The 18,080-nt window shown below is 44.7% G+C and overlaps 1 protein-coding gene across 3 annotated transcripts in view; it reads right to left on the reverse strand.

The window, feature by feature from the left end:
* Nucleotides 1-773: 773 nt before the first annotated feature.
* The window catches only part of hace1 (HECT domain and ankyrin repeat containing E3 ubiquitin protein ligase 1), a 26,839-nt gene continuing 9,532 nt past the window's right edge, over nucleotides 774-18,080 (reverse strand). The window contains exons 12-25 of one of the 3 annotated variants that reach the window (XM_079343485.1): nucleotides 17,249-17,323; nucleotides 14,465-14,775; nucleotides 12,598-12,666; nucleotides 12,367-12,454; nucleotides 10,765-10,876; nucleotides 10,308-10,405; nucleotides 10,114-10,201; nucleotides 8,746-8,895; nucleotides 7,799-7,995; nucleotides 7,177-7,308; nucleotides 4,732-4,830; nucleotides 4,336-4,406; nucleotides 4,129-4,242; nucleotides 774-2,674 (exon numbers count right to left, since the gene is read on the reverse strand). In XM_079343485.1, coding sequence (XP_079199611.1) covers nucleotides 2,572-2,674; nucleotides 4,129-4,242; nucleotides 4,336-4,406; nucleotides 4,732-4,830; nucleotides 7,177-7,308; nucleotides 7,799-7,995; nucleotides 8,746-8,895; nucleotides 10,114-10,201; nucleotides 10,308-10,405; nucleotides 10,765-10,876; nucleotides 12,367-12,454; nucleotides 12,598-12,666; nucleotides 14,465-14,775; nucleotides 17,249-17,323 — 1,707 coding nt within the window. In that variant the 3' untranslated portion in view covers nucleotides 774-2,571. Of the gene's footprint in view, nucleotides 2,675-4,128; nucleotides 4,243-4,335; nucleotides 4,407-4,731; nucleotides 4,831-7,176; nucleotides 7,309-7,341; nucleotides 7,468-7,798; nucleotides 7,996-8,745; nucleotides 8,896-10,113; nucleotides 10,202-10,307; nucleotides 10,406-10,764; nucleotides 10,877-12,366; nucleotides 12,455-12,597; nucleotides 12,667-14,464; nucleotides 14,776-17,248; nucleotides 17,324-18,080 lie in introns of those variants that run through there. The other 2 variants (XM_079343486.1, XM_079343487.1) reach the window with 2 other exon arrangements.

The raw sequence follows: 18,080 nt of genomic DNA on the forward strand, positions 1-18,080 counted from the left end.
AGGTTCACTCTGTGTAATGTGATGTCAGCACGGACCTGCAGCAGCTGCTCCGCTCTCCGAGAACTGGTCAGGGGCCATTTAGCACCAGAAGACCTGCTGCTCTTAACTGGTGACCCAACACGGCACTCATGCTGCGGACACATATGTCTACCCAGGCAGACACGCAGACACACACACACACACACACACTACACATCAGCTGTTCTCTCTCTTTCTGGAAACATCACACAGCAGCCCAAGTGTCAAAAACAAGTTTTTATTGGATAAAATCTTAAAGCACAACAAATATATTCATGGTAAAATACGTCATTTGATACTGAAGACATTTACAGATTCATGTATAAAGGCTCCGTTCAGTTTACAAAAGCATTTCAGTCAAAGGATTGAAAACAATACTGACAGATAATGAGAGATAAAAAAAAACAACACAGGATCCCTGCTTCTCTTGGAATAAACACGATTTCCAGCATGCTTTTAGAGGCAAAAATATACAAATCAGAAAACACAAAAAAACATCCCAGATTCTCAAGGTGGTGTTTGTTTTGTTTTTTGGCACAGCGAGCCAAACGTTTGTCCCGAAGAAACCTTTTTTACGGCTTCTGTGTAAAGTCTCCGAAACAGAAAAACAGAAGCGACTTGATCTTCATTCATGAAGCACGAACACAGACGCCAGCGAATCACACGGAACCCAAACGGATGAAGAACGTCGTACGACAAACAGAATGACACGTGAACTTAACGTCGCAGACAGGAAGTCTTCATGCGGATGAATTAAAAAAAAAAAAACGGCTCCACCAAACAGCGCTGCGTTTAACCTGCAGTTTCTGTTTCACAAAATCTCAGCGGTCGAGCTCAAGCCTGATCAAAAACACATGAAGAAATAATTACCACAGTCGTTTTTTAAAAGTTACATAAATGGTCAAAAACGTAACGGAAAAAAGGTGAAAGAAGAAAAAACAGGATGTATGTTCTAAAAATCATCTTTAAATAATGAAGTTAAAATATGGAGCACGAAGTTAAACTTAAAGAAAATGAGCCCGTATGAAATAGTGTTCTCCATTATTTCTTATTTCTTCTGAAAATTGAGACTAAACTTTTGGCTTCAGCGTCTTTGAGGAGCTTTCAGTCAGTGTGGATTTTGGCGCCCCCTGTGGACAAAGTGGGAAACGTCTCTTATCGGAATATCTCAGGTTTTTTTCTTCACGCGATATCTCAACGTAAAAAGTCGAGTCGTGTTTATCTCATGGAGAATATCAACAGTGAAGACTTCGCTCTTATTTTCCTGCCATCGTTTCAGGTTTACGCTGTCAACGATTTACTCCACACAGACGGAGACAAACTCACGAGATTTAAATCTAAAAGTCCTGAAACTTTAAGATTCCCTTCTGTGTTTGTGATTTACATTTTTCTGTAAAGTCAAAATAAGCATCCTTATTGATAATGGAGTTTCTAACCTCCCACCCTGTCGACTACATGTGGTCAAGAAAACCAAGATCTTCAAACTGCCGGCTGACATCACGGCCGCTAGAAGCAGAGTTGAGGTTTAACGAGCGTCTCATTGGCTGAAGGGAAAGCTGTCTCGTTTTCTTTCTCGTTTTATTTCAAACATTAGAGCGTGTGAGATATTTGCTTTAAAGGAGCGATACGTAACTCTGACACCTAGTGTTAAAAATGGGTACTGCAGTACCCTCCCCTCCCCCCTCCTCTCTGGAGTCGATGCTCACGCCGGTTGCCGTGGAAATATCAAACACGAGTTCATACTCGACAGTGAAGCAAACAGAAAGATGCAAAAAAAAAATAACTCAGTTAAGTAAAAAACTAAAGTGTCACTAATAAACTACAGCCCTTATTTTACACATCTGACGACCTGATCGTGTTCAGCAGATCCTCCGGCCTGCAGCAGTTTATCTGATTAAAAGGAAAATATCTTCAGGGCTGTTACAGAGCGTCTGAGTGATGGAGGCAGCAGTGAATCAGAGAGTCCAGTCTGATCTGTTCTCTGATGAAGTGAAGCCTGCTGAGCGACGCCGCCTCGCAGCCTGTCTCCCTGCTGCAGCCTGAACAAATCTACCAGAGACCATCGAAGACTTTCAAACACGTCACAGTCGGGCCGGTGCTTTTAAAACAGGGGACATGGTTTTTAAATTTGAGGCTCACGCATCTTCAGATTTCATCTTTTTTTTTTTTTACGGCGCCACCTTAAAGAAAACCTCCGACGTGGATGTGATGCCTTTTGATTGATAATAAAAGATTCTGCTTTATTCCGGGTGATCGATCATCTACATTCAGGTATCAGGCATGGATATGTCTCAACGACGGTCGATGCTATAAATGCTGTCTTTAAATAATGAAATGCATGAAAACTGATTTGTGTTTTTGCATAAATGACCAGGTACCGGCTTCAGCCAATCAAACAGCAGTTTTGGCACAGGTACGAGGTCCTGGTCTCGTTCAGTCAGTGATCCCTCTCCATCCAGCAGCACGATAAGAAGAACCTGGATTTCCCTTCTTCGTCCAGCAGCAGCAGGCGTGTCTGCAGGCGCCCTCAGCAGCGGCGAGGGGTGGCGACGATCACGCCATGGTGTACCCGTAGCTCCCACAATGCAGCGCCACCAGCAGCCGGTCTCTGAGGACCTCCTGGCTCGGGTACTCGGGGAGTTTCAGCATGTTGATGCTGCGGAGAGGAGAGAAAGGGAGGAGAGCTGAGTGAGTGGACGGGGGGGGGGGGGGCGTCTGCAGGAACGCCACACCTGAAGCAACACACTGCCCCCTAGTGTTCATTAGTATGAGTCCCTCTTGCTTCTGTTCAGTTCCTTCTTGAGGTGAGGAGTAAAAACTTTAAACGTGCAGTCACTCTCAGTTCAAGGAGGAGACACGTTTGACGTGACCTCAACACGTTGGAAGAACGGATTCAGCGTTCCAAGGATCCAACACGTCGTTTTCTAAACCTGATAAATACCTCGACAGACTATCAAACAGATAACCAAAAACTGGCTGACACCAACCCCACCACAAATAACAACATGGAAAGAAACAATAAAAGAGGTTTATAACATGGAGAAAATGACACTTTGGGTCACGATGGGAGAAGCTAATAGATCTAATATAGGGACATAGACGCAGATCAACAAGGTACGGGGAGGAGGCTACATGAGCACCTTTAATCGTAGCTCAGGCCATGAGCAGATGGTGAACAACACAAACATATACTGTAGATCAGGGGTGTCCAAAGTGCGGCCCGGGGGCCATTTGTGGCCCTTGAGTGGATTTTTTGTGACCCTTGACTTCAAATCGAAGAATCAGAAGATTTTGGCCCCAGGCCTCATCAGATGGCATCTTTCGTTCTTTTTTTTCTTTTTCATGTTAGCGAGGGAGACCTATAAAAGCCTGACTATTCTTTCCAAAAAATTAGAACACAACAGTTTCCCCACTGCAATTAGTTATTGTGTATTTACATTATTTTTTGAAGAGGTCAAAGTACAAAAAGTTCCTTCAAATATTTAAAAAACAAACAAACAAAAAAACCCTGTGGCCCGTGAGTGATTCTAACATGACAATTTTGGCCCGCAAGAAAAAAAGTTTGGACACCACTGTTGTAGATGAACGCTATCAGAGTGAACTAAAGCCCTTCATATTTAACTTCTATTATTATTATATTTTTTTTTTGTATGTATTTTTTAACATCAGTGCAGAACAGGTTTCTTACTTTCGGGTGAATCTTCTGTACGAGTGGTGAATCTGTTTCTTGTGCTGATATGTAAATGCAGTTCTGTTTTATTTTCTGTCGTATTTTAAACTGAAGCTGATTCTTTGCAGACTGTTAGATCACATTCAACATGAGAGCTCGAACACCTTCTCTTCAGCTCGTGCCGGCTCAACTCTGGAAACTTTCTCACACAGTCGGAAATAAGTTGGCAGAACTGACTCCTGAAAAAACGTCCTGACAAAGTGCCTCATTTCAGCAGCATCCTGACAGGAGAGCACGTGTGAATACAAGGAGAGAAGAAGAAAACGAGCAGCAGGATAAAACCCCCAAATGCAGAGCGGACGCACGCAGGGCGGGCGGGTGGACGGCGGGCGGGCGGGCGGGGTGTTTTAGGAGCTCATGAATAGGAAGCGTTTGGTTACCAGGTGCTGGAGGTAGGCAGCAGGTTGGAGGTGAACGGCACCGCAGCAACTGTGAACTTCTGTAAACCGCTGCCCCCCATCAGGAATGCGAAGCCCCCGTGAGGAACCCTGGAACTGATGCAGAGAGAAAGAAAGAAAGAAAGCGTCACAACAAACACTTTAAACGTCTCCGTGAAGAAGCAGCGAGGAAAAATCCAGCCGACCGACCTTCCTGTGACAAACTGCAGCAGGAGAACCCGCTCCTCCTGAGTCAGGCTCTTCACCACCTCCCAGAACCACTGCAGGGAGGAGAGGACAGGGAACAGAGAGGTGACATCAGCTGTTTCTGTTTAACGTCCGGACGCAGAACTCTTACTGACTGCTCCTTTAAGGTCATGTCAATGTCACATGACCTCCTCGCCTCATGACAAACAGCAGCGTCCCTCCTGATGGAAACATTACTGCCGGAGTTACGAGCCAACTGTTCTTTATCGTCCCACTTTTAAAAAGTTTATCACCGATCCGGAAGTGACGGTTGTAACGTGGTAACGAGCCGTACCGACGACACATCAAAGCCAGATGTTAAAACGTGAGTCACAGCAGGCCGACGGGCGAACGTCTCACCTGGATGACCGGATCGTCCCGGTCGTAGCCGCTCGTGTACTCCGTGTTTCTGCACCAATCCTGCACGTCGATCTCCGGCATCCCCGACAGCAGGAGCTCCTGCACGCGCACACACACACACACACACACACACACACACACAGCATGAGGACAGCACCTCTGGTTCTGAGACATACACAGATCACACACTTGTCCCCAAAATGACAATAATTTATTCAGCTGCCCTCAGAATACTGATCGCTCCTTTTCTTACATTTACAGTCCGGAGCGGCGCCCGTCTTCACGTCGTTGATTTTTAGTTTTTTGCTTCCATGTCTGTTCTGGATAATTCTGTCTCCTTCTGGCGTTTAAAGAGGATTTACATCTTTAAAAATCAGATTTCATTTTTCCTTTGTTTTGTTTTGAAGTCAGTGGGATTATCCTTCATTATATCTGACCTTCTCTAAAAGATGAAACCTGAATGAGCAGGTAAAGAAGTTACCTCATGTCGTTTTCATCACACCATCAGAGGAGGGAGTCGACTAATTTACATCACGCTCTAACGCAGGGACTCGTTCACACGTCAGCGCTGTCCCAGTCTATGAATTCAAATAGCTCCACACACACACGCTGTGCTGACCCCCCTGCTGGCTCTGCTGATCCCCCCGCCCCCGTTATGTTTCTGTGACGTTCACATTGAAGGAGAGAATCATCACAGGGCCAGTTTAAATTTCAATAACCAACCGCTTCCCTCGATGAGGAAAATTACTTTTAAGGGTTATTAAAAAATATTATTAATTATTATTATTAAAAATCAATTTCTTGAGTGTTTTTGAGTACATATATATTTGGGTAACCTGAGAGTGTACAGACCCACAAAATGTGAAATAAATCCATCCACTTTGTTTGTGGTCTGCAGACGTCTGACAACTCAGAGAAAAATGCTCCGTTTCAAATGTGCTCTCCTTGTGATGTCACAGTGGGATTCTGGTAAAATCCACCCATGAACCCCACCTGCAGCCTAGAGCAAAACTTTTGCACAGGTCCTCCATTTATATTCTTAATAGCGAAGGAGTGATGTCTACTGGGGAAAACTCAGGGGGGCGGGGCTTATTGCATTTAAAGAGACACACACACCAAAACGGAGCGTTCTGAGAGAGCTGGTTTCTGCAGGGTCACAAACCTCCTCTGCTGCTTGATGCATGTTATATTTGGACCAAAGCTCAGAAACACAGATGTTTCATTTAGAGCACAAGGGGCGCTGTTTGAAGAGGAGGAAGAGGGAGATAATATGACCTCTTTAAATAATTAATGTGCCGCGTGTTGTTTCACTCGTTTTATCCAACTGTTTTGTTGTGTGGTAAATGTTTGTTTTTATATGTTGGCGCCAATAATTCATCAACTTATTCAACTCTTGATGGGGTAAAAAGTGTCTGAGGTGTTTATGGATTATCTAACAGACCTGTATAAATGATGTTTTAATGCCTAACACTCGCTGTTCACCTCACGTCAGACATGTTAGGAGATCTGGTTTTGGTTTGAAGGGTCGATCTCTGACGGTGAAAGGAATATCAAATCTTTCCTCCTCTTTATCCTTCAGGGTGTCGCTCTGCTGACTGAGCAGAGTCAAACAGCTGTCGAGCTGCAATGACAGACTGACCGAGACATGTCCAACAAATCCAGGACGGGATAATCATCATGCTACTCTATCGATCCTCCGACAGCGAGGGCGGAAATCTGCCGACACACACGGAAAGAAAAACTCTAATGGAATCGGACAAGAGGGAGGGGCTTCAAGGTCAAACCAACCCCGCCCCCCCCCCCCCCCAGCCAAACAGGGATAATCAATCCACGTGGGCGGGGCAAGAGGAGGGGGCGGGGGAAGTGTAAAGACAGGAAAAAAGAGGAGGATGAAGAGGAGGAGGAAGAAAAGTAGGAGGTGGGAAAAGAAGGAGGACAAAAAGGAGAAGAGCAAGGATGAGGTGCCGCTCTGCTCTGAAACCACCTGCAGAAACAAGATCCACCACTAGGGGGGAGTGTAGAGTCCCCAAGAGAGGATCTGCACTCGATCAGTCCTCTTTCTCATCAAAAGCAGCAACGAACTGAAAGTACACACTGACTTCTATCTGTTTTCACGAGACATCAAGAAACGGATTATAAACAAACAATCATGCTTTCCTGCAAGTGTTCCCTCTTAATATTCACTATTTTAACTTTATGGATGTAAACTTTATTTTAAATGAAGCCTTTGTGTGGAGTCTTAGCATCATGTGTATTGTGTTTGTATTCTGCGTTGACCTGCAGATGGAAATTAGCAAGGTGCTATAATCTGGTATGAAGCATCTTTTCTCTGTGAGATTAATTAAACTAATAAACTAAACGAAGAATACGAGAGGAGGAGGAGGAGGAAGAAAAGGTGGAAAAGGTTTAGGGTGAGGAAAAGAAGAGGAGAAGAGTTGGTCTCACCAGTTCGTACTCGTCGAAGAGCTGGATGAGCGAGGGGGGGATGAAGGTGTGGAAACCCTGCAGGAAGGCGTTGATCTGAGGCTGGATGGCTCGAGTCATCCTCAGCTCCGTCACCAGCTGGACGTATTCCGCCTGACACACACACACACACACACACACACACACACACACACACACACACACAGAGTCATCAGAGCTCACCCTCAGTCTGCCTCTCACTGGATGCCTGGGGTAACAGTGCCCTCTGCAGGCTGCCTTTGGTACTGTGCTCTCTAATTAGGAGCTTCCAGGCTGCAGGAGAAAAAAATCAATCGCTCACAGGAGACAAACTGGAGAAAAACACTGCAGGGGAACTTCAGCCGCTCATTAACGACACCTTCACACACAAAAATACTCCCAACTTTAATCTTTAAAGACAACTTTAAGTTCTCCTCTGACTTTCAGCTGATCAAATCTACAGGAAGCGTTCGGTCACAGATGAATAAATTCCACATTAAAGGCCGTGGCGTGGTGACGTGATGATGTTGAATGCAGGCTGGGTGATATCGCTTAGATTAAAGTGTTTTTACATTTTGTGATTAAAATCAAGTCCCACCTCAGATCGGGTTCTTTAGTGACTCACCTTGTTGTCCTGGGTAACCAGGATGCTCGTTCCTCCAGGTTTGAGCGGAACTTCCGCCATCGCGCCAAACACATCCGTCTCCACGGAGAAGGTGAGCTCCAGGCCCAGGTCACTGATGTCGTTGTCCAGGATCCACTGAAGGTTCTTGGCGTACTCCGGATCGATGGACGCCACGTCCTGGTAGTTCACTGGGATACCTGGAGAACACACACACACACACACACACACAAGCCGTGTGAGCGTGGTCGCACACTGGGGGAGGAGTTAGTTTAAGTTGAACTCAGAAACAAAAACAGGAAGATCAAGTGGCAGGAAAAATTATTGTAGACTGAGTGACCAAGGTTCCTCTCCACTTTTAAAGCTTTATAGATCCTAATTTTTTTCCTTAAAGGTCAAATATTCTGTAAAATCCACTCCACCATGTTCCTCTAACTCTAACATGCGTCTCTACTCTGTCTACAAACCCTCCAATGAGGAAAAGAATCCATCCTCTCTGTCTTCTGCCTGCTCCACTTTTCAGAAAATGTGAGCTGGCAGATTTTCCCTTCATGACATCACAAAGGGCAGTAGCCCCTCCCCCAGGTGGGTGACACTCCCACAGCTAGGTGTTTGTTCTGCCCTCTGAGTCTGCCTTCTCACCGTAAACAATAGGACATGGAGCCAGAAAGCAGCAAGTACACCCGAGCCCTTCCAGAGAGGGGGCGTGGTCAGACACAGCTCATTTACATATTTAAAGCTACAGACACAGAAACAGCCTGTTCTGAGCAGGGCTGAAATAGAGGGGTTTATAGACATGATCAAATACAGGATCAGAGTGGATTTACAACAACACACTTCACACACATGTTGAAGAAGAGCTCTGAGATTGATTTAAAGTGAAGAGGAGGAGAATATGTTCAGACAGACACACTGCTTCAACCCTCCTCTGTCGTCAGCTGCGTTCTTACCCAGGATGTGTTTGTAGAAGGAGCGGGTGAAGTAGATGTTGACCAGCTGTCTGTGATACAGAGCCAGACCCAGGACCTGACCCGCAAAGCTGAAGTAGTTCAGGTGGTCCGGGTTCACTGACGAGTTACTGTTGGGCTGGAAAGTGGTGCCTGTAGATAAATCACACACACACTGTTTTTTAACATGTCCGATTTCGAAACCTTTCAGGTCGTTCTGCCCCCGAGAGGCTAAATCACACACGACCCTCACGACGTGAAGGTTTCCCTGCTGAGCGAGAGAGTGGGAGTCTCACCAGGAAACTTATGACCACAGAACAAGCGACAGGTTGAGACACTATTATCTTTTGCCTTCACATCAAGGTACATGTAAGAGGTTTTCTGGGTAGCACATTGTGATTGGTAGTAGGTCAGAGAGTCTGAGAAAAATGATGAGAACTCAAAAGCCCCGTTTCCACCGAGCGGTCTGGCTCGGCTCGGCTCAGTAGAGCGCGCATTTTGCGGCGTTTCTACAGACTAATCCTGGGAAAGATTCCCAAATAAGCGATCCGTACCGTCCCACTTTTTGGGACCCTTCTGTTGGGGAGCCAAGAATGTGGAGCCGACCCGAAAAGGTGGAGCTAAACACTGCAGTCCTCTGATTGGTCGAAAGAATTGTCACTTCCTGTGTTACGTCGGTAAACAAAACTCTGCCGTGTTTAAACCATTGACTGTAACACAGCTGATTGTTTACGTGTGTATTTGTCCTCGCCGCACACAGCCTTCTCTCTGAAACACAGCTGGATTGAGTTCTTGTAATAAAGAGTCACATGACAGTGACAGAGCAGATGAACTGCTGGATGTCTTCCAGCGTTGGTTTTGTTTGTGTTGCGTTTTTCTCCTTTGATGAATTTATTAGTTAGCGGTTAGCTGCTATCTTATGACGCTATTTACATAGCGGCTATCGTCATCAGGCTTACACGCCGCCTACCAAATAGGGCACGAGTGGCTGTGGAAACGCAAACGGGATCAGGCTTAATCGAACCAAACTGTACCGATCCGTACCAGACTGCTGTGTGGAAACGGGGCTAAACACACAGCGTCCAAACCGCCTCCATCAGCTTCATTACAAGCATGAAGGTCACACCGGTTTGTCTCTGGTCCTGAGATAGAAAAGCCTTCGCCCTCTCCTCCTCTCCGATCGCCTGGGATGAACTTCCTGAATTGTTCCTGCTGGGGTTCTCACATCAGCTCTCCCTGACTTTACCAGGAAATGTTTGCAAAGAGACAGGGATGAAAAAGAGTCTGGCTAAAGACAGGGTGTGGACGTTTCCAGGAGTTTTGTTTACATTTGTGTAAACACACACACACACGCACACACACTTCTCGTACCGTCAGCTGACTGCGTGAACAGCCCGTAGTCTGGATTAATGATCTCATTGGACAGGATGTCGAACCACTCCCGCACCACACCTTGACCCTGAAACACAAAACATCGATGACGACACGATCACAGCTCACGCCGCAGAAGATTCACTCAATGACGCAGAGCCGCCGCCGCTGCAGAAAAAGCAGCAAACACCCACCATCCCCTCCTCTCCGTGGAATCGCACCGCGATGCCCTGCTTGAGCTTCTCGTTGGTGGACTTTGAAACCATCTCACAGCTGCTACTGAAGATGGAGTCTGGAAGAGTGAAAGAGCGTTAACACACACACACACACACACACACACACACACACAAACAGGATCCAGAGGAAGGAGAGGTGTCAGCGTGAGGCGGCTGTTGAGGGTTCGCTGCCTTGCTCAATGGCACCTCGCAAGGCTCAGTAGTTGACCTGGCACCTCCTCAGCTATAGACTTGGTCTGTTAAGGCTTGACACAACCCAACTATCTTCAGACCAAGCTGCCGCCCCCCCAGAAAAAATACTTGATTTCCTCTCCTCTCTTTCAGAAGCAGCTTTCAGGGAGGATGTCGTCATGACAACATCTGGCTGTAAGGTGCATGTGTGATCAGAGCGTGTTTGGGTGCCGACACGTCGTACCTCTGTGGATGAGCAGGATGTCGTTCTCGTTGACCGGACGGTGAACCATGTCGGAGTCGGGCTGGCCGGCCAGCAGATGCTCGTAGAACCACTCACAGCGATCCTTGAAGGGCTGAGGAGGTAAAAACAAGACTTCATCCCACGCTGCACAGCACTTTCCTCCACTAATTACCACTTCGCTGTGCTTTCAACTCCTCACACTGGGAGTTTTTTTCCTTCACTTTCAACAGACGGCTTGGAAAGCTTTTCAGAGCAGAATCCCCTCGTCTGAAACGCCGAGCTGAGGCTGGGCTGTATTTGCATAATGTATGCCTTTGTTCTGCGCACGTCGGAGGGAGAGTGAGGGATGAACGTGGAAGAGAGCGAGAAAGAGAGAGAGCGCTTCCCCTTCCCCCAGGGGCCGCGTGCGTACAGAGAGACGAATCAGCAGAAGGAATCAAATTCACAGGTTAAAGTCTGTAATTAAAACAAGGGCCTTCTCCCAGGCGAGCCGTAATCCACGGGTAACGAGCCTCGAACGCCGCCGCTCCAATATGAGGACCGGAGAGTGGCAGAACGGCACACAACGCCGAGCTGCACTTAAAATTTATGAAGCCGTGTAAATGAAAGTTAAGACGAGTGTTATCGCCGCGGTTGTAACGCCGTTAAATGATCCCGAAGGGAACACGGAGGACTTTCAAAGTCGTTTCCAGAAGGTCCCCGAAAGCAAAAATACAGGAAGAGACGGCGTGAGAGCAGAGGACGAGGACGCAGGTAAACACTTCAGCAGAGGGAGGAGAGCAGTGTGCGTAAGAGAGAGAACAAACCGGCGCAGTAAAATATGCAGGTGATGACCTTGCATGGATAGGAAGAAAAAAAAGTGTGACCCTCACAGGGTCTCAGTGTGACAGAGCTGTCGTCGTACCAAAATATAAAACTTCAATACGATTCCAAAAAAAAATCCACGGTGTCAGTTCTTGTTTTGAAGGAGAATAGAAACCCGGGGTTTCATTTAATCACACATATTCATACTCTTACACTCTCATTTGTCAATTTGGTTATCGTGTTTGTACATTTATTTTTTATATTATCGTTTGATACTTTGACATCTGCTGCACTAATAAAGATCTCTTATCTTATAAGCTGATTGTTATTGTTGGCAACGTATTTGTGCGATCTCATCTGCACGCTCTCTTTTTCAGCTTTGGGTTAAAAGATGACTGAAGTTTGCAGCGTGCACTGAAGCCCCCCCCCCCCCGAAGGGTCCATTATTTAGACTTATTGAGCTGAATATTAGGATCTGAAAGGATCAATGGTGCAGACTGAGGGGGGGGGGAGGAGAGGCTTATTATTTCTTATTTGAAAACACGTGGAATTAAAAAGAATCGAGGAATCAACAGTTCTGAGCGTGCATGAGCCCAAAGTCAAACCAGGCGACAGAGACCGTCCACTAATCAGTCACAGACGGCTCTCAGTTTGGATTTTGCACTGATATTATTTCCTGTACTTTTGGTAGTTCCTGAGTTATTGCTTTCACAAAGCTGGACGATCAGAAGCCGGTTTTTAAAGACGCTCGATTCAGTTTCCATCAGGAGCTTCGATATGAAATCCCTCGTGTCTTACCTGTCCCTTTATGATGTGCATGAAGCGGGACATCAGCTCAGGACACTCCAGCAGGAAGTGGAAGTGGTTAAAGATGATCTTTGGATTCCTGAAACGCAGGAGGCAGCGAGGTGAAAAGAGAAAGAAGACAGAGAAGAAAGAGACAGACGAGGAAACAAGCTAAGTGGAGGGAAGTTTGTGGATCAATAGTCCGTCTCTGGGGCTCCGTGTGAGGAGGCCACGCTGACTCACCTGGTTACAAAACACTTCAGCACCTCGTCGTGATTGCAGACAAACTCGATGAAACGAGGGGACGTCATTCTGAGGAGAGAGAGAGAGAGGAAGATGGAGTGAGAGGGGGAAGAGACGGGGTGACATCCGTCCTCTCAATCTGAAGAAGAACCTCTCAAAACACTGTGGAATGGAAAATCAAATACATCACTGACAATGAGAACTGAAACAGAGGATAGCATCAACTAAACAGGAAGTGTCAGGAGGTCAATGACAGGCGTCTGTTCTGATGATCTCAATGTGAAGACGTAAACATGGGAGGAGGAAAAGTGATATTTATGCATCGACGTAGAGAATCGTCCCTCGTCTTAAGGAAGGTTTAACAGAAGAGACATCGTGGTCAGTCAACACGGCTGCTGGTGAACTGTGACACACACAGTGGGGGGGGGGGGCACTCTGAGGTCAGGATGGTCGGGGATGGAGGGAAGTTCACGGCTAAATGAAGCAGCATATCCCCCAGATCTCTCCGTTCCATTTTAAAATGCTGCTGAATGCAGGATCTAATATTTACTTTTTGACTCGATGGACCGAGGCTGCAGGTGGAGGAAAAACTTCATTTACCCTCAAAAATAACAAACAGCGAGAGAAGAGAGAGGCCAGGTGCAACAGCTGCAATCAATGTTTACTTTTATGACGTAGAATTTAAAAATATGGTTTTATTTAAGTTTATTTGTGGAAGAATATTTACATGTTTAAGTTCACCATTGTAATAAACAGAAGTGACTTTTATTTTGAAGTTGACCCTGAGGTCACGCTGGTGTTGGTGCGCAGCGATTCAGCAGGGCACGGACTCTCACTGATTCAAAGTTGGACTGAACAGTTCTCTCTTGTTAGCACGCAGCCAACGAGTTCTCACCGTGGATTTAAAGAAAGCCACTTGTGTCCGCTGTGCTTGGAGGGAATTACATTATTGGTATTTAAAAAAATGGGAAACAAGTAGTCTAGTTGTTAGCACACACACACACACACACACACACACACACACACACACCATGTACGGAGGCTGCAGTGCTCCACCCGGGCGGTCTGGGTTCGAATCCGACCGGCGGCTCATTTCTCCACCTGATTTCTGACTCTATTCACCGTCCTGTCTCCCGAATAAAGCCCCAAAATAAAACCAAGAAAACCCCCAATATTGGTTGCCAAGGACAGTGGTTGCCGTGGTTACAGTAGTTAAACGTTCTGGTGCAGTTACAGCCCTTTACTCTGAGGACAGATCAGCACAGGGTGTTGATTATGGGTTTTTTAAAGGGGTGGGGCTTTAAAGCGTTAATTACGATTAATTAATTACAAGAAAATAACGCGTTAAATTTTGTCTCATAAACAGCGCAGAACTGTTTGTCATTGCTACGCGCTAGCTTAGCGCTAGCTTCGCTACAAGTACAAACAAGAAGCATTGGCAGCCTAAACTTGACCCAATGACTGTCTTCAGGAATAAAATTATTAATTCAACGTCTGATAAAGTTACAGATTCACTCTCTAAATTGATCGCTCTGGACTGTAGATCACTGTTAGAGGTAGAAGATAAGAGGTTAGAAAATGGGCTAAAGGTAGCAACGTGTGATCCAACTTTCCAGCTGCTGTGCAGAAAAACTATTTCAAACAAGATCCAACAGTTTTATGAAACTGAGAAGCAGGTAACACTGCATGCATTCATTCATTCACCAAAATCCATTTAGACTGAGAAGTGTTGCTTTTTAGGGCAAATATTGTGATGCACTTAAAATGCGATTAATTTGGATTAATTAATTAGAAACCCTGAGTTAATTAGTTAAACATTTGTAATAGTTTTTTTTCATTAATGTGTGATGTATGAATGAGATCTGACCCTTGTGGCATCTGACAGGAGCAGCACATGTAGAAGGCCTGGATCACCGCACTAAGACGATTGGCTGTCATGGAGATGACGTCCTCCCCGTCAGGGTACACCTCTGTTTCCATGACGATCTGAGGGTCCAGCAGGGATGGGAGCTTTGGCGTGGAGGCGGAGGCGGAGGGGTCGGCCTCCCGCTGTTTGAGAAGCAGAGAGGCGATCTCGCTGCTGGAGGAGGAGGAGGACGGGTTCTTCCTGGTCCTGTCCAGCTCGGTGGAGATGAGCACCAGCCACTCGTCCAGGGAGTGCCACAGCAGCTCCAGCGGCTGCAGAGACACGGACAGAGGAAGGGTAGAATTACAAAAAAAAAAAAAAAAAAAACGCAGAGAGAGAGAGAGAGAGAGAGGCTTGTCCAGTTCAGACCATTTCCAAAACAAAAACAGAGAAAACAAAAAGATTTCAAAATAAGGTCAAATTCAGGAACACGATCAAGATTTCATGGATTCAGTATGAACATGTGCAACGTGCATTATCTGTGGATGTGATGACTATGTGTTGGTTTGCTCACGTTTCATTATCATTTTAAAAAGTACTGTGGAGACGCTCGAACCTTTCCGTTCATTAGCTGCGACGTTTGTAACACGTTATCGTATCTTCAATGTTTTAGACTTATATCCTGTTGTCCAGTTGTCTCCCATTGAAAGTGTTGTACCATACCATATTATTTTATTTAGGTTTTTTTAGGTTTATTTGAATAAGGACAGATTCAAAAACATAGATAAGCTTGAACATTCATCTTATGTATGTATCAGTGTTTTAAGCCAAAGCTCATTTACGACACGTGACGTAACTTAACATGTTTTTATCCTGTTGTTTGATAATAATATAATTTATGATAATCATTTAAAAATACACATAATAAACCTATTTATGTAGCACCTCTGAAAATAAGGAGTTTATAAAGTGCTATGATGAACACAAAGAGACGAGAATCAGACATAAAAACTCAAAAGAACTACAAAAAAAAAACTCTTACCGCCAGAGAACCAGGACCAAGACCCGACCAACATAAAAACCCAAACATCAACAGAGCAATGCAGAAAGCAAGCAACAGACTTTAAGAGGTCTAAGAAGATGTGAGCAATAAAAAGAGACAGGAAGTTAAACAATAAGAGATGAAAAACATGATCGGAGGGCAAAAGCTATCAAATAAGACAATAGACAAATTAAACATTAAATGGAGAAAAAACGGTAAAAACATATAAACAGTGAAATGAACACAACAACAGAAGCACTAACAGGAAGTTAAAACAATAAAAGCATTAAAATCATATATATGAAAATAAAAGCCCAAAGAGCAGTGGAAGAAAATGAAGGATGTGAGGAGAATCAAAAGAAATCAGAAGTGACGTCGCATCGAAGCGAGTCTTTAAAGGTGTTTTATAAAGTGATTTAAAATCATGTCTCGAGTGTCAGTCGTGATGTATTTAAGTTGATCCTTTTGTACAATTTTATCATTTAAAGTTTCAGAAGAAATTAGGGGCTGTCAAACTATTTGTTTTTTGAATCACATTGAATCACTGAATTTAGATGGTTAAACGGATTTTTAACAGCATGTGTGAAATTCCTTTATTTTGCATAAAAACTGCTTTTGTTAGAATTTTATTTTTAACTTTTATTCTTACTTCTTAGACTGAGGGTCTTACTTTCCGTTTGAATAGAAATCTGCTTTTATAATGAAAAAAGTTATTTCCCGGTGTTCGAAGGTTACTTCCTTAAATCAACTAAAGAAAAGGTAACTTCTTTATAAATATTAAAGATTCACATGATCTCTTCCACCAGTGCAAATCAATCTCAGAGCTCCTCTTCAACATGTGTGTGAAGTGTGTTGTTGTAAATCCACTCTGATCCTGTATTTGATCATGTCTATAAACCCCTCTATTTCAGCCCTGCTCAGAACAGGCTGTTTCTGTGTCTGTAGCTTTAAATATGTAAATGAGCTGTGTCTGACCACGCCCCCTCTCTGGAAGGGCTCGGGTGTACTCCGTGCTTTCTGGCTCCATGTCCTATTGTTTACGGTGAGAAGGCAGACTCAGAGGGCAGAACAAACACCTAGCTGTGGGAGTGTCACCCACCTGAGGGAGGGGCTACTGCCCTTTGTGATGTCATGAAGGGAAAATCAGCCTGTTAGAGCACACATTTTCTGAAAAGTGGAGCAGGCAGAAGACGGAGAGGATGGAACCTTTATCCAGATCACCTCCACTTATCTTTTGGTTTTGTGCTGTTGTTCGACAAAAGGAGCACTTTGTTGTTGTACGACTGCCAAAAATATTTTCAACATAACATCTTCAAAAGCTATCTTTTGCTGCAACATTTTTAGATCCAGAAACTCGAACTGTCCGACTGAAGCGTCTCAGTATCGATTATTTCAAAGAGGTTAAAACAAATGTAAAGGAAAGATTGCAGAGGGGCTCCAGAGATGATGTTTCCCAAATCCCAACATGTCCATGAACAGACGGGTGACAAATGAAAGGAAAAACCAACATCAACTACTTCAAAGTTCCTCGCCGTTGATTCTCCTCGTCTCTGGACTTCAACTGAGGGTTAAACTCATGTTCTCTTAATTTGGTGTTTATTAACGTTGGAGGTGGAGAGTGCGCTCTTTTTTTTCTTAACAGAGCCTCCAGATCCCTCACTTGGATTTTGACGTCCTCCTTTACTTTGTCACCCGTCTGCACTTTACATACAGAAGTGGTTTTTTTGATTCACTGCAAATCTTAAAAATGTCTATGAGCTCACATCTAGGACAGCAGAACCTGTCCAGGGACAGTCGTCTTTTTGGACCATCTTAACCTCCTTCTGTGACACACACATCTGCAACCAACGGAATCACAACGTGTTATCTGTCTGCAGGGTACATACATGCTGATACGTCTTCATGAAACATCTCAGGGTAAAGCATCAATTCTTTTTTAAACTCGAGCAGCTGAGGCCTCAGAGAGCAGACGTGTCTGTCGTTAGCTTTGTTGCGTTGTACGTTCGGTGATGCCGTTAAATCGCGGGCGGTTAGAAATAAAAAACACGAAACAACGCAGCCATCCACTCTTTGTTTTATCATGATTCTCTTTAAAAAATAAACTTAAATGAAAACTTTTGGTAACGCTTCAGATGAAGGTCACAATATTCACCACTAACACGTTGATTATAAACATGCTAATTAGCGAGACGTTTCTGTTGTCTTTAAATAATGAGCGCATCAGAGAATATCTTGGTTTAAACATCATGAAGTAATTATTTTAATGCAGTTCTGAAAAACACTCAAGGCTACAAGAAATGTCGTCATCGGTAGAGTCGGGAGCAAACGGTCATTGGTCTAAAAAGGGGCGGCACCTCCTGTCAACAAAGGCTCCTATTGGCTGCTATGAGGTGTCGTCTAGCGGATTAATGCTCGACCTGCTGGAGGCCAAACTCAGCTGAGCGTGTGAAGATCATCCTAACTCACCATCAATAAGGAATACATTTAGACAATGTGGTCATGTGGAATAAAGGCGATTAATAAGCAGCCAGTATGCTACTAGTTAGCATGCTAACATTGCGACTTGTTAATGGTGAATATTGAGAGCTGCATTTA

This window comes from Symphodus melops, assembly GCF_947650265.1.
Source record: "Symphodus melops genome assembly, chromosome: 5".
Classification (NCBI taxonomy): Eukaryota; Metazoa; Chordata; class Actinopteri; order Labriformes; family Labridae; genus Symphodus; species Symphodus melops.